Source organism: Marmota marmota, unplaced genomic scaffold (assembly GCF_001458135.2).
Source record: "Marmota marmota marmota unplaced genomic scaffold, marMar, whole genome shotgun sequence".
Taxonomy (NCBI): Eukaryota; Metazoa; Chordata; class Mammalia; order Rodentia; family Sciuridae; genus Marmota; species Marmota marmota.
Window position 1 is genome coordinate 831,727 of NW_026000205.1, and position 14,420 is coordinate 846,146.

The following is a 14,420-nucleotide window of genomic DNA, read 5'->3' on the forward strand; positions in this document are numbered from 1 at the left end:
AACAGCTCCTCGCTGTCAGCAGGCGGCAGGGGGTGCACTTAGGGTGTGTTGGGGGTATGAAGGGACACCAGGGGCCTTTGAGGTGCTGTCAATACAGGATGCGCCCTTGTGAAGCTCCCTGGGGCTGCATGCTTGGGACCCACATGTGCTTTTTCATGTCACACCCAGCACCAGGTTGACTTGGAAGAGGAGCGTGTGGGCTGAGGGGAGGGGGCTGGCGTGCCTTCTGGGACACTCCTGCCAAAACCAAAACTGGCATCTAACCCTGTGGAAACCGACCCAGAGTGAGACCAAACCACCAGTCTCCTCTTCAGAAGTGCCAGGGTCATGAGTGATAAGGAACAGGCCCAGACTAAAGGGCTCGACCCAGAAGTGTGATCTTGAAGGTGACATGGAATCCTGGACGAGGCGTGAACATGAATTCTAAAAAACAGAAGGTCTTGGCAAAGCCCGTGGGGCACTTGGCGAAGTCTGAAGGGTGTGTAACAAATGTTAGCTTCTGTATCTCCAGGGAGACCCTAATTCCTTGTGGAAACGACCTTCCATACTTCCCATCTACCCCCAAACCTGCCCTCTGTATTCAGTAAGCACTCTATAAGTGTTTTCACAAATGAACTTCCACTGGCCTGTTGGGGGGGAACAGTTCTTTCTGCAGCGCCCCTGCTTCTGGCGTCAGGGTCCATGGCACTGGGTTCCCAGCCCTCCAGCCCCTCCAGCCCCTCCAGCCCACCACCTTGATCCAGCTCTATCAGCCGGGCTGCCTTCTCCCAGCTCCACCAACACACTCACTCTTGCCCCTGGGCTTTTGTCCAGACAGCTGCCGCCAGGCAGACGCCATCCCTGTACCATCTGCATCTGGTTATTTCTGCCCAAGCACAGGACTTAGCCAAGTGTTGCCTCCTGGGGGGCCAGATGCCGACACCTCTCCACCCTTTGGCAGGTCCAATTTTAACTCATTTGGGTCCCTCGATGCTCCTGCTAGTCTGAACACCCCACAGGGCAGGGCTCCGTCTGTCTGGGCCCGTTAGTTTTCTCCTGCAGATTTCTGGCAAAGCCCACCTTGAGCCTAACGAATCAACAGATTAACGATACACAGCAGAGAGCTGACCAAATGGGGCTCACTGTTGACCAGCGGAGTTCGCCATGTGGCTGTGGAAATCTGGGTGGCCTCCTGGGCCTCAGTTTCCCCCACTGGGCAGTGTCTTCTAGCTGCCCTCTCAGAGATGGGGGCTGAGTGGACAGGGACAGGTGAGGGCCCCAGGAATGCTAACAGGGCCTCCTCCCATCCAGCCCCAGGCCCTGGTCTCTCCTGGGCTGAGGTATTTGGAGAACACAGGCCGGCAGGTGGAGTAGCCCTGCAGCAGGGACGGGCCAGCAGGCACCTGGATGCACAGGAGGAGGGACAGGATGAGGCAGCCCTGCCACCTCATGAGGGACTCCCAGGGCCACTTCTGAGGGAAACCGCCTATGAGGGGAGACGAGGGGGAATGCTGGGGCCAGGCAGGGGCAGGGCATAAGCTCTGGTCTCAGCCAGCCTGGGGACAAAGAGGACAGGCCTTGTGTCCTCCTGTGTGTAACAGGCATGTGCTCAGTGGCCAGCTCTGCCATCTGGGGTCTTCGCCATTTCCAATTCACAGATGAGAAAACTGAGTCCTCCGGGGACACCACTGGGCAGGGGCACAGGTGGCGAGGACGGAGCTGTCTCCAGCTCCATGCTGTTCCACCTGAAGACCAACAGCAGGGTGGGGAGAGGGTGGGTCTGGGTCTCAGGTATGTCCCCAGTGCCTGGAATCATGCCCAGCAAAAGAAGGTGCATGGGGATGTCTGGAACAATCGGAGTCCCCAAATCCAAAGGACTCAGGAGACTGTTATAGTCCTGCTCTCAGATGAGGAAAATGAGGCTCGGAAAAATGAGATACTGAGGGGCTGGGGCTGTGGCTCAGTGGTAGAGCACCCGCCTCGCATGTGTGAGGCCCTAGGTTCGATCCTCAGCACCACATAAAAATAAATGCATTGTGTTCATCTACAACTAAGAAATATTAAAAAAAATAGTTTTAAAAAATAAGAAACTGACAATATTTGCCATTCAAAGTAAGGAGGGGAGCTGAGACTTGGAGTCCATGCCCTTGACCCCTATGTGATGGGCAGCCCCTTCCCTCATCTGGGCCTTGATCCTCTAGGCTGTAAAATGGGGGTGCACCCCAGGGACTACCGTGAGCATCACCATCACACCTAGGAAGGGCCACAGGCAGGAGTATCAGAGGGATGTGACACCACCACTCCACCTCGGGCTCCCTGGGGTCAGAGTGCCAGGCTGGTCTGAGGCCTCCTCCCCCAGCAGGTCCAGGACAGGATGCGGCTCCTGGGGAGGCCCAGGCAGTGTGTGTGGAAGGAATCAATCACAAGTCAATCAATATGCAAATAGATGAGGGCATGAGCACAGGTTGGCAGGAGACAGACACTGCCCTGGGCCAGCGGGTGTCCTCTGGCCCGTGTGGTGGCTCCTGAGCCTGGGATGCCCCTATTGTAGCCCTGAGGCCCCTGGATAGAGACTCCCTCTCTCTAAATCTGTCTCCTCTGCAGACTGGGACCCTCTGATTGAGGCCTGCCTTGGACTCACATTCCTGCCCAGTACTGCCAAGGCCCATTCTGAGCCAGGGAAACCTGTTTCTCAATGTGCGTCCCACGGAATGGCAACCTTGAGGAAGGGTTCCACAGTCATGACTGCTGAATATTCCAGCTTCCTGTCACCTCCTGGAGTTGCAGGGTACAGGTTCAAAAAGCTCCCAAGGGAAGCTGTTGAACCCTGTACATCCCAAAATTTAGGTGAGCCAGAAAACCTGTGTATGTCCCTAGAGCAAGGCCTGTCAACAACCCCAGGAGCTTCCCGTGGGAACCGCTGATGGGGTGATTATAACTATCAGTGCAACATCACTCAGAACACAGAACAAAGTCCCCTTAAGGAAGAGTCACAGCCACACTCCACCTTTCCCTGGATTCTCTGGTGAGGCAGCTGCAGGCCCAGTCCCGTGTGCATGTGGGCTATTTAACTTCTTTCTATGAGAACTTCCTAGAAGATTCTGTGACCCCTCAGGCCCCAAAGCCCAATTTTTAAAGATCCACAGGTTGGCCATCCTTGCCCCCATCTCCTCTTTCTGGCTAGTTATGATTGTTTTTGCAGGAATACGTTAAAGCAAACCCCAGAGAGGGTATCACTTCACCCCCAGTGATAACTCTTCTCGGAATGCATCTCAAAAGATCAATAAGGACATGCCCTCAACCCAGACCCGTCCCCATCACCTGTCCCGTCTCGCCTGACGAACTCCTGAACATCAGCTAGGACCCGTCCTGACTCAGGTTTCCCTGGTGGCCTTGAAAATGGCCTGTGAGGTCAGCTCAGGAATCTGTGTTTTGTCAAGTGCCTGGGCAAAGGTGACGCCCTGAGGACGGGGTGGTCAGCTCTCGCTGAGGACTTCAGAGCTTCTGATCACACACAAGCCCTGGTAGGGGGACCATGAGGGCTGGTGACATTGAGCCTGGCTCACATGAGAGGCTACCATGCCTCCCTGTGTCCCAAGCACAATCTCTGGGCCTGGCACACTTGGTGCTGAGGACTGGCAGGGAAAGACAGGACCTGATGTGGGGTGGAGGAGGCCCTGCCTCGATTGGCCCCAAATGCTTTCCGCCTGGACGGCCTATGGGTGACACTGAGGTATCCATCTGCTTCTCGGCAAATGGATCATGGCCTGACTTTGAATTCTTCCACAACTCTGTCCCCTCCTCTTGAATTAAGGTGAGCCCCGGAGCAGGCACCCACTGCCCTGACCCTCCGTCTCCTCTTCTGTCAGAAGCAGCATCTATCAAAAGGTGATTGGCTGCACTCCTTTCAAGGGAAGCACGAAATAAAACTGTAGCATGGCTCTATCCACCGGCTACACTGGCCAAAGCCAAATGGCTTCCCACCATGGTTGCTGGCAGGGATGGGGGACAACAGGCGCTCCTGGGGTAACTGGAAACTAGCACCATCTTATGGATGGCAGCACGGTAGCTCCCTACAATAAAAACAAGTTGGGAGGTAGGCAGGGCGGTGACGCCACAACTGCTGGAGCGGTGACGGGTTCCTTCCACCCTGCTTGTACACCTGTCTGACACTTTCCATAGTAAAGAGATGAAGTCTGACTAATCTGCAAAAAGGAGGACTGAAGCACGCCGCGTGCTACAGCGTGGACCCTTGAACACACCATGCTGCATGAGGGAAGCCAGACAAGGACCCAAGTGGCACCATCTCACTGACATGAGGGCTCCGAGTGGGCAAATCCACAGAGGCAGGAAGCAGGTCTGTGGTTGGTGGGACCAGGGCAGGAACCTGGGGTGTTGGCAAAGGGGTGTGAAAGGTCTTCTCAGCTGCTGAAAATGTTCCAGAATGATCACAGTAACAGCACACAAGGCTGTGACTGTACTAAAGCCACCAAGTTGTACCCCTTAAAGAAATAAATGGTATGATAAATTGTATCTGAAATAAAGTTATCAGAATTTTTTAAGCTGCCAGATGCAGTGGCGCAGACTTAGGATCCCAGCAACTTGGGAGGCCGAGGTAGGATCACAGACAGGTTCAAGGCCAGCCTCAGCAACTTAGCCAGAATAAAAAGCAGACAAGGACTCGGTGGTAGAGCACCCCGGGTTCAATCCCCAATGCTTCCAAAAAGAAAAATTAAGCTGGATACAAACAAAACCTTCCCTGTCCCCTTGGATTCCACTTCACCTCTCAGAACTGGCCCTACAGATGTGCTCACGGGGACCAAACAGACCTCCTCGGCAAGGCTGTGCTCCACTTTCCGGTTTCATCTTTGTAACTCCAACAGCAACAGAATGGAAACGCCGTGAAGTGTTATGAGGTTAGGGAAAGGTCTGAGGTCCACTTCTTGCAGAATCACGCCCCCCCACACACAGGTGGAGCCTCTGCCACCAGTGCCACGACCAGACCAAGACCACACCAAGACCACACCAAGAAAACCAGACCAGACCAAGCTGGGTCAGCTGCCAGGCGGCTGCGCCAAGCGCTAATCTGTAGTGCCTGCCTCTGAAAGTCCTGGGGACCCAGTGGGAGGCCAGGGAGCCAGGCACCCTCCTAGAACAACCAGCTTTAAAACCCAGTAGACAACAGCATCGGGTTTTTATCAGCAGCACGGCCAACGCCAGCCTGGGGCAGAGAGCACCTCCCTACTGAAAGAGAGCGCAGCGGCCAACGCGTCCCGCATCTGCGCACTCGGCCAGGCTCGGACCAAACATGAGAAAATGTGTCATCTGTACTGAACACGTAAAGACTCTCCCTATCACTTAATCCTAAGTGACACAGTGTGACAACTATCTGCATAGCATTTTCTTTGATATTAGGTATTGCAAGTCATTTGGAGATGATTCAAAGCATGTGGGCGGGGACTATGGGTATAAAAACACTGTGCCACTTTATGTGAGGGTCCCAGGCATCCCGTGGGAGAGCTGGAACGCCGTGGACATGGGGGTACAGCTGTACACGTCTTCTTATGTGTCTGAAGCACTTCTGAAGGAGACAGGTGGGAAACTAGGGCCAGGGCTGGAGGACACTTGGATTTCTCAGTTGACCTTTGGCCTCATTCTGGCCATGTCTCTTGAAGGCACAAGTTACTCTAAAATTTTTGCTTTGGAAATGCAGAAATCAGAGCTGCTGGCTGTGCTCATTGCACTGCAGGGGGTGGCAGGAGGGGTCAGCCAGGACCTGCAGGATGGGGCTGGGACTGGACATGTCTGCCAGCTGCCCAGCTGCTGGGACAGGCCTGCTGGGGCCTTACACAACCCGGCTGGAAACTCTGGCGGGGCGGGGGAGGGCTGTGTCAATATGACCAAAGAGGCCGAGCTGTTCCGCCTAGGTAGAGGGCCAAGCGGCACTCCATACCTCCCGTTGCCACCCCGAGCAACAACAGCTCCTTCCTACAGTGCCAGGGACCAGAGGAGAATCTTCCTCGCCAGCTCTGCTAAAGACTCAGCGTTCAGCCGACACAAGACCTTAGGCCACCTTGAAAACACTGGAGTCCATCTCCCCACCTGGGGCCATGGATCGACAGGATCCACACCCCCAAACACACAAAAGATGTGTGGAAGCCCAACCCCAGGTCCTCAGAACTGACCTTTATGGAAATAAGGTCACTGAGACGTACTTAGTTAAGAAGAGGTTGCGGGGTGACCCCCGTCCTTTGAAGGGAGATCTTGGACACACACACTCCCGGAGAACCCCACGTGAACACGACAGCAGAGATGGACGGACGGGGTGAGGGTTCCACAGGCCAAGGAAAACCTGAGATTGCCAGTGGCTGCCAGAAGCCAGCCAGGGCAGAGGTAGAAAACGGAACCAATCTGCCGGGGGTCCCCCGGGTCCCAGACGTCGATTTCTGTGTCACAGCAGTTGGAGCAGACAAACACACAACATGCAGAGTCGCGGGCGGGACAAACCACTCACTGAAAAAGGTGGGGGCTTTGCCAGCACCCCTGCCCAGACCGCTCGCAGACCCCAGCCAGCGTCCCAGGTTGCCCCCACCCCTCCACTCCTGTGTCCTCACATGCCACCAAGGCGTCTTTCCTCTCCTAGAGCTGCCCTCATCCTGTCCCTGCTCCCAGAGTCCCCAGGGCGCCCCAGCAGCCCCAGGACAAGCCCCAACCCTGAGGCCAGCATTTAAGGCCCTACCAGCGCCATCACCTCACCTGCCTGTGACTCGCTGGACTGAATCCAGGAGTTCCAGGGCCTCCAGTGTGGCACTTTCCTTCCCCAGGACCTTGGCACAGGCTGCTTCCTCTACCCTTCCCCAGCCTCTCTGATGGTCACCTCCTCGCCTCCTTCGTTGCTCAAACACCCCCATCTCCATGCGTCTTCCTGAGCCCCGTGTGACACAGCCCCTCCTCTCCGCCCCCTGGTCTGTTTTCCTCCATGCCCTCATCACCTTCTAGCGGACCACAGAAACCCTTATTTATCTGCCCGTCAGTCTCCCCAAGGCAGGGTCCGTGGCCCCAGGGCCTGTACTTGATAAATGCTTCAGCAGATGAGCCCAGGCGGATGACCTGCCCCAGCCGGCCCCCCACCCCCCACCTCTGCCCCAGCCTTCGCCGCGGCTCAGGGCTCACTCACAGGTGATCTCCTCAGGGGCAAATCCCAGGACCCGGAGGGACTCCAGCGTCTCCTGGAACAGCTCCCGCTCCTGGCCCGGAGAGGATGACGGCCCATTGGTCAGGAAGCGGTAGTTGGAGCACGGCTCCAGGAGGAGGTCGGCTGCAGGGGGAAGGAGAAGGAGGAGGTCAGGGGTCAGCCACAGTCAGGTCCCCTGATGGTGGACTGGGACCAGGCCCTCCCCTCTGTTGCATGGACAGGGTCCTTCCCTCACAGGTTTGGCAGAAAGCGCTGGGCATGGAGCTGGTGTTAGCACACATTAGACACCTCCTGTGTGCTCCTGATCAGGCAGGAGCTATCCCTAGCAGGTGCGTTGGGGCTAGGAATGAGAGTTACAGAGGCCATGGGAGGTGAGCACCAGCACCAGAGGACGTGTGGCTTCAGAAGCCACAGAGAGTGGCCCTGAGTGATGAGGGGCCATGTGGCAGCAGGAGCAAGAGGAAGCACAAGCTAGCTACAGGGTGAATGAGCAGAAATGGGAAGGAGCCACCAGGCAGTGGGGGACAGGCGCAGAGGGGGGCGTGGCAGCAGAAGCGAGGGTGTGGCTGCAGGAGCGGGATGGGGGCGCTGGCAGCAGCCGAGAGGGGCACACACCAGGACCATCAGGAGGCAAGAGGCAGCTGGAGCCACAGCAGAGCCGGAGTCACCGGGTAACCCTGGCTGTGTGAGCAGGGGCAGAGGAGCCACAGCCAGCGGAGCCCGCAGCGTCAGAAGTGTGAGCAGGAGCCAGGGGGCCACACAGCCAGGAGGAGCAGGGGCCAGGAGGCAGCGGAGCCACGAGCCAGGACAGCGAGAGGGAGCAAGAGTCAGGAGAGAGCTGGAACCAGAGGGCAGCAGAATCCACCGAGGACCCAACACAACGCAAGAGCCGCACGGGAGCGTCCTGCTCCTTCCTCCCCGGGCCCCCAATGCGGCTCCCACCCCTCCCTGTGAGCAGCGCAGGGCAGGGCAGGGCTGGGCAGGGCTGGGGGTGCGCTGACCCTTGAGCTGCTCCCCAGCGCCCCCGAGCAGCTGGTAGAAGATGTGGAAGCTGCACTCGTCCTTGGCCTGGCGGATGGCGCGGGACTTCTCCAGCAGGTCTCGGGGGAGGCGAGTCAAGGAGCCAGAGAGAGAGGAGGGAGCCCAGGAGCCCTGGGTGTTGCCAGGCCAAGACAGGGGTCCCCCAGCCCACATACCCCTGCAAAGCTGTGGAGTCACCTGCAGCCCGGCTAGTGACTGTGCCACTAACTGGGTAAGTGGACTTGGGCATGTCACCTAAGCACTCAAGCCTCAGTTTCCTTATCTGCTCAAGGGGCTTAAAAATACCACCTCTGAGTGAGCTGCCGCCAGAGAAAATGACCTGCCAGGCAGGAAGCACCTGGAACAGCACCTGGCTCACCATTACCCAAAGGCAAGCAGGGTGTCAGCTCCCGGCCAGCCTCAGTCTTCCCACCTAGACGTTGGGACTGTGAGCTCCCTCAGCCCACTAGACTGTGTCCCTCGTGTGTTCTTTCCTTCTAAGTCATGTGACATGTTTACACAATAACTAATGGCAGGACACCTTAGAGCAAAATAAAACACAGGACCATGGAGCCCATATTTTGCCCAAGATCAAATCATGAGGTCTCTTTTCCAAAAGTGGGTGAAGATGGTAGGTAATCTGCTTGAGGTGGATGGGAGGGGTGGGGGAAGGGCCCCTGGAGGAATGGGGACCCGGATCACGATCACCCCAAGCCTCGGCTTCCTCCTGCTGAGAGGGGATGACAGCAGCACCACTGGGGTGAGGATTCCAGCCCAAGCCCCCACCCATGGGCCACCCTGACACCCCTCTGACTGGCCCGGGTGGTTACTGGGCCTGTGAGCAAGAGCCCACGTACCTGTCACTGGTCTCAAAGGCAGCTGGGCCCAAGAGCTGAGACCCCTGGTCCTTCTGGCCTGAGCAGAGACCCTTTCCCCAGGTGCAGGGAGCCAGACTGAAGGTGGGGATGTGGCTTCTTATTAACAGCTGGTGGCATTATTGCTGTATGGTTGTCAATCAATTATCGCCCCTCAGGACATGGCTAACTACTGTAGTCATGAATGGCTGGCAACGATGGCTTTTTCTATGCGGTGGGCTCCCTCGCTAAGCTGTGACTCACACAGTCCTCCAAGCCCCTTGAGGCAGAAGGAGACACTGAGGCAGAAGGTGTGCAAATGGAGTGGCCAAGGTGCAGCCGCAAAGCCACGGAGCAGGATGTAAGCCAGGAGGTGTGACTCCCTTTCTCTTCCTTCTGCCCTCCTGGAGGGCTGGTGTCTCATCCTGGAAATTCCTTTGAGCACTGCATGCCAGCCGTGCAGGGCAGCGTGACAGGGCAGCGTGACAGGGCAGCCCGAGGCCTCTCCCTGTAAGGCCTGCTGGCTAGGTGGGCTGGCACTGGGAACCCAGATTCTGGGAGGGTCCCTGGCATTTCCTAACTGAGGAGGGGCTCACTGGGACTGGATGTTTTGGGCATCTGTGTGGTCTGCACTGAACACCTGCCATCCTTCTAGGAGTTGGGGATTTTGGCACATGCTAGGCAGGGAGGCCATGTGACTAGCCCCCATAACAACCCTGCACCCCAAGACTCTGAGGCTGGACAACATCCATCGCAGTTATCATACCTCACCACAGGAGACATCTTGAGTGTCTCCACTGAGAGAGGGTTCTGGAAGCTCTAGCTGGCTTCCCTGGATTTGGCCCCCAGAGCCATCTCCCCCTCCTGACTTCGGCACCTCTTCCCTGTGGTGAGCCACAGCCGGGCTCTGCATCTGAGTCTGGGGATCCTTCCAGTCAATCACTGGAGGTGGGTGGGCATGAGGACCCCTAGCCCAGCACCTGCAAAACCAGCAGCCACCCACACCCTGCTGCCTAGGAGCCAGAGACACTGCATTTGAGCTCGGGAAGTGGGGGGTGGCAGCCCTGCACTGGAGTCTGCCTCCTGTACGGTCCACATTCAAAGGGCCACCTTCCTTGGCCACCCCAGGTCCTCCCGGGCACCCCTCAGGGCTGTGAGAGGATACAGGTCTCGATGTTGGCGCCCACGATGTACCCAGCAACGTCAAAGTTGATGCGGATGAATTTTCCCTGGGAGGGACGACATGGGAGCTTCAGAGAGGGTCTTTTACCCCTCAGACCCCAAGGGACCCCACCCCACACCCACCAGAGCAGGAGTGCCTCTGACTTCCTCTCCACTGATACCGAATCCCATCCCAAGTGTGCGTTCCCAGGGAAGGGTTCCCTGGAGAATTCAAGGTCCAGACCCAGCCTCCTCCCTCAGACCTGGGGTCCAGGCCCAGCCTCCTCCTTCAGCAAGCCCACCCGTCTGGCCGCACCCCAGGTGCCCAGCGCCCGTACCCCTGGCGCCCAGCCGTCCCCAGCACTCACAAATCGGGAGGAGTTGTCGTTCTTCACTGTCTTGGCGTTGCCAAAGGCCTCCAGGATGGGGTTGGCCTGAAGAAGCTGCCGCTCCAGCTCCCCCTGCCGGCGTGGGACATGGGCGTCAGGGAGAGGGGACCAGGCGGCCCAGCTAGGGCGGTGCGTCTAGCGGGCTGAGGGTCGGTGTGGGAGGGGCCCTCCTGCGGGGGGTCATGCCCGCCCCCCACATCCGGGTCCTGCTGCTCCTTCTATCACGAGGGCAACCGGGAAGCGCCTCCAAGACGTCCCGAGGGGAGATGGAACCAAAGAGCAAAAAAACAAGCTGGAGAGCAACGCCCACAGGCGATCCATTAATTCAAAATAAGGGAGAAACACCAGGAAACAAGACTCTTGTTTCTACAGATACACACATGTTGGTAAACATGGAAAAGACTGCCAGGTCACACACCAAGCTGTCAGCCGCGCAAGCCACTCGGGACTGCGAGGAGGAGAGGGGACTTCCACCCTGATTTTGTCCTGGTGGTGCTGCATATGCGTCCAGGTGTCACTTAGAGAATAAGTCTACACCATCCAGGTAAAGCTCTTCAAACCATCCGGCACAAAGTAGGCATTCCGGAAGGGGTGGGTTCCTTCCCCAACAAGCCTGCTCCATGGCAGGACCCTTATGCTGACTTTCCCTCCTGACCCTCAGTGTTAGACCTGGCACATAGTAGGTGCTCAGTAAACAGAAGCCCCCGTGTGTCTTCTCAGTCTACATCGTGCTTGAGTTGGATGAAATGGTCTCAGCTGGTGGATGGTTTTGAAGAGTGAAAAAATATATGCAAAGCGAAATGGACATGTGGCTTGGCACATGAGCATTCAATACGGGAATCCGCCTCCCTCGCTCAGCCGCCAGCTCTGTGTGTGTGGAGGCAGTGTCACTGCCACCTCTAGACACACAGTGGATCAGCAATAAGAGGTACATTGGTATCTGGGCTGCCCATGTTAGCATGGGGCCCGGGTACATGCACACAGTAGGGCCACTGAAAACAGCAACAGGGGGCAGTGTCTACACAGTAGGGTTGCACCAAATGACAGCATGGGCCTTGGCGTGCACACAGTAGGACTGATAAGTGCAGTCCTACTGTGCGCAGTCCTTGGCTGGTGCGATCACTCTTGGACCCTCTCTACCAGATGACCATGGGCTAGGTGGCCAGGGCACATTAGGGGTAGCAAGACTGGAGGCAGTTCCCTGCTACTCACATAAGACACGGTGCTGGCGGAGGCCTGAGGAAGTCACGGGACACGAGACATGGACCAGGACACAGCACGTGGAACATGGACAGACACACAGGTGAACAGGTGGCCTTGGGCAGAGGCAGGGCCAGGGGGCAGAGGAACCAGGAGTGTGGAGCGGGATGGCACGGGGCGGGGCCACAGGCGCGGGTGTGATCCCACTCCAGGGTGCGAGCAGGACTCACCCGCCCCTGCCTGGGGTTTCTCATGGTTACCTCGGGGAGACAGAGGCCCTGCTTCAGGGCTGCTGAGTCACAGGACAGAGATGTGGGAAGTGGGAGCAGCACAGGCAGCCATGCAGACCCCAAGCCCAGGCACATGGACACCACAGTCGGGCTCAGAGTGCCGGGTGCCATTCGGGGCCATCTGTGTATGGCCCCGCCTCACTCCCAGCACCACTGCAGCACACAGTAGGTGCTCAGGCACACAGTAGGTGCTGTAGGCATACAGTAGGTGCTCAGGCACACAGTAGGTGCTTCAGGCACACAGTAGGTACTCAGGCACGCAGTAGGTGCTCGGGCGGCCTAGGGGGTGGGCAGGAGACGGCAGCTCAGTGAGGGAGGCAGGCAGTGTGTGGGGAGCAAAACCCAGGACAGAGGGGACGATGCTGGTGGCCAGGCCTGGGGTGTCCCGAGGCTGGATGGCTTACGGGGACGCCAGGCTCCTTCCTGCCCTTCGGCGATGATGCCACGTGGGCCAGGTATTGGATGACCTTCTTGGTATTTTCTGTCTTCCCGGCTCCAGACTCCCCGCTGTGGGGGAACATGGGGAAGCACAGGGCTGGGTAAGGGGGCCAGGTAGCCCCTGCCCTGCCCGCTGCAAAGAGAACCATGCCCAGCCGGGACCCTCTTCCTCCAGGAAGTCCTTCCAGATTACTCACGTGCAGAGAATGGACTGATCCTCTCGATCTGTAGAGGAAAGAAGGGGAGCATGTCATGTGGGAGGGGCTCTCCCACAGGACCCTCTGGTCCCTTATGCATTTTAAAATCATTTCCAAAGGGTAAGGAAATGATTGGGTTCTGTTGCACGACACTCCTGGATTCTAATATCCCTCCCTGACTAAACCTCTTGCTTGCTGTGTGACCCTGGGAAAGCAGCTGCCCTCTCTGTGCCTTGGTTTCCTCACCTGGAAACGGAGACGACAAACCCCACCTGAACAGATCATAATCACGATTTGAGTCCCTATTGTGCGCCACTTCATCTGGGCTTCAGAGACTCAAAGACACAGAATGAAGTCTTGAACTTCAGTCCCATCTGCCCACCTGGGCCCTGCAGAATCATTCCCACGCAAAGGATGACCTGCTAAAATCCAGCCGCCTAGGACTCAGGGACAGGATGGTGTCTGCTGTCATGGAGCTGCAGCTCCAGCGGGGGACGGACAAAAACGGTAACCAACACCAAAGACGTGTTTGGCTCCTCAGGTGGATAGAGCCAGGCCCAAAGCTGGGGTCGGAGGGGACGGCATGGGGACACAGCAGGCCAGCTCAGAAGAGGGGACCTTTCAGACAGGGGCAGCACTGCGGGCGGGCCGAGGACACAGCCCCAGGCCCTGCAGGAGGCGCTGAGCCGAGGGGTGGAGAGACAGAAGAGGCGGGGGGGCGAGGCGGGAGGGGGCAGCTGGGTTTTGAGCCTCATTAAGGGGTTTTAAGGGGGGGGCCGGGGTGGGGGGGTTAAGCCAGAGGATGAGCTGCACCCAGCAGGACCTCGGGGCGAGCAGCCTGGTTCGGGTGTCATAGGGACACAGCGTTGAGACCTGGCTGGTTCTCTGTGTGGCCTGGGACCAGCCGCTCAGCGGCTCTGTGCCTCTGATTCCCCGTCTGACAAACAGCAGCCCAGGGAGGCAGTCAGAGCTCAGAGAGAATGTCCTCAACACGCCCAGCAGGGAACGAGACCTTACAGCAGGACACAGAGACCCAGCGCCCAGCCACCCACCCACCGGTGTCACCCCAGAGTGGCTGCACTGCTCCGTGCCTCAGTGTCCCCATCTAGAAATGAGAGACAGCGGGTACCGGAGGCTAATGATGTAACCCAGCGACATACAAACAGAGGACTGCCAGGAGAAACAGCTGAAGCCACTATTCCAGTGAGGGACGTCAACATCCCTTGCACAAAAACAGACAGACGGGCAGGACGAAGATCAGGAGGTCAGAGCTGAACCAGGGCCCCGTGGAGCAGCTGGGCACCGTGGGCCGCCAGCCTCACGCACCACAGCGGAACACCCCGCCCGTGACCGTCTCAAGACAGAAGGGGCCTCTGCACCACGACACACTGCACGGGCTGGTGGGGATCCAGAGCGAACCCCGGCTGCCCTCAGACCACAGGGAGTCGACTAGAAACAGAATCAGAAAGACAACTGGAAATCGCAGCCCGCACCCAGAGCCAACCACACGCGGGTCCAGGCAGGCTCCCAGAGAAACAGATCTGAGAAAGATGCGGGCGTGCGGGCTCACCCGACTCGGCTGTTTATCCCTCAGATATCACAATAGCTGGCAGGTGACAATAGCTCGGGATTATGAGGAAAGCAAATAAGGAACAAAGTTACGTTACATGGCCAGATGCGGCTGGCTGTCACCACAC

At 57.8% G+C, this 14,420-nt stretch overlaps 1 protein-coding gene across 10 annotated transcripts in view; it reads right to left on the reverse strand.

The window, feature by feature from the left end:
- Myh14 (myosin heavy chain 14) overlaps positions 1-14,420 on the reverse strand; it is a 72,450-nt gene that overhangs the window by 47,589 nt on the left and 10,441 nt on the right. For 7 of the 10 annotated variants that reach the window (XM_048790479.1, XM_048790477.1, XM_048790476.1 and 4 more), the window contains 7 exons: positions 12,724-12,751; positions 12,493-12,595; positions 11,811-11,834; positions 10,578-10,670; positions 10,214-10,277; positions 8,176-8,274; positions 7,157-7,297 (listed from right to left, as the gene is read on the reverse strand). In XM_048790479.1, the coding sequence (XP_048646436.1) occupies positions 7,157-7,297; positions 8,176-8,274; positions 10,214-10,277; positions 10,578-10,670; positions 11,811-11,834; positions 12,493-12,595; positions 12,724-12,751 (552 nt within the window). The remainder of the gene's footprint in view (positions 1-7,156; positions 7,298-8,175; positions 8,275-10,213; positions 10,278-10,577; positions 10,671-11,810; positions 11,835-12,492; positions 12,596-12,723; positions 12,752-14,420) is intronic. The other 3 variants (XM_048790475.1, XM_048790478.1, XM_015496479.2) reach the window with 1 other exon arrangement.